This window comes from Merops nubicus, unplaced genomic scaffold, assembly GCF_000691845.1.
Source record: "Merops nubicus isolate BGI_N331 unplaced genomic scaffold, ASM69184v1 scaffold39898, whole genome shotgun sequence".
NCBI lineage: Eukaryota > Metazoa > Chordata > Aves > Coraciiformes > Meropidae > Merops > Merops nubicus.
Genome location: NW_008624431.1, coordinates 366 through 632, shown reverse-complemented (window position 1 = coordinate 632; position 267 = coordinate 366). Strand labels below are relative to the sequence as shown.

At 67.0% G+C, this 267-nt stretch overlaps 1 protein-coding gene across 1 annotated transcript in view; it reads left to right on the top strand.

Moving 5' to 3' along the window:
• LOC103777812 (neuronal-specific septin-3-like) overlaps nucleotides 1–267 on the top strand; it is a gene marked incomplete at its 3' end in the record, with an annotated part of 2,069 nt that overhangs the window by 1,453 nt on the left and 349 nt on the right. The window contains exon 5 of the mRNA XM_008945372.1: nucleotides 95–245. Within this exon, the coding sequence (XP_008943620.1) occupies nucleotides 95–245 (151 nt within the window). The remainder of the gene's footprint in view (nucleotides 1–94; nucleotides 246–267) is intronic.

The window sequence follows — 267 nt, the reverse complement described above, 5'->3', positions numbered from 1 at the left end:
ATGGTGGGGGAGTCCCCATGGGGTGTGATGGTGGTGGGCTCACCATGGGGTGATGGTGGTGGGCTCACCATGGGGTGATGTTGGTCCTTGCCAGGCTGCGCCCACTGGACCTGGAGTTCATGCGGCGGCTCAGTAAGATCGTCAACGTGGTGCCGGTGATCGCCAAAGCCGACACCCTCACCCTGGAGGAGCGGGCAGAGTTCAAGCAACGGGTGAGGGAAGGGCCCCAAGGGGCTCCCGGGGCGGCCCCTGGACCCCCCCACCCCC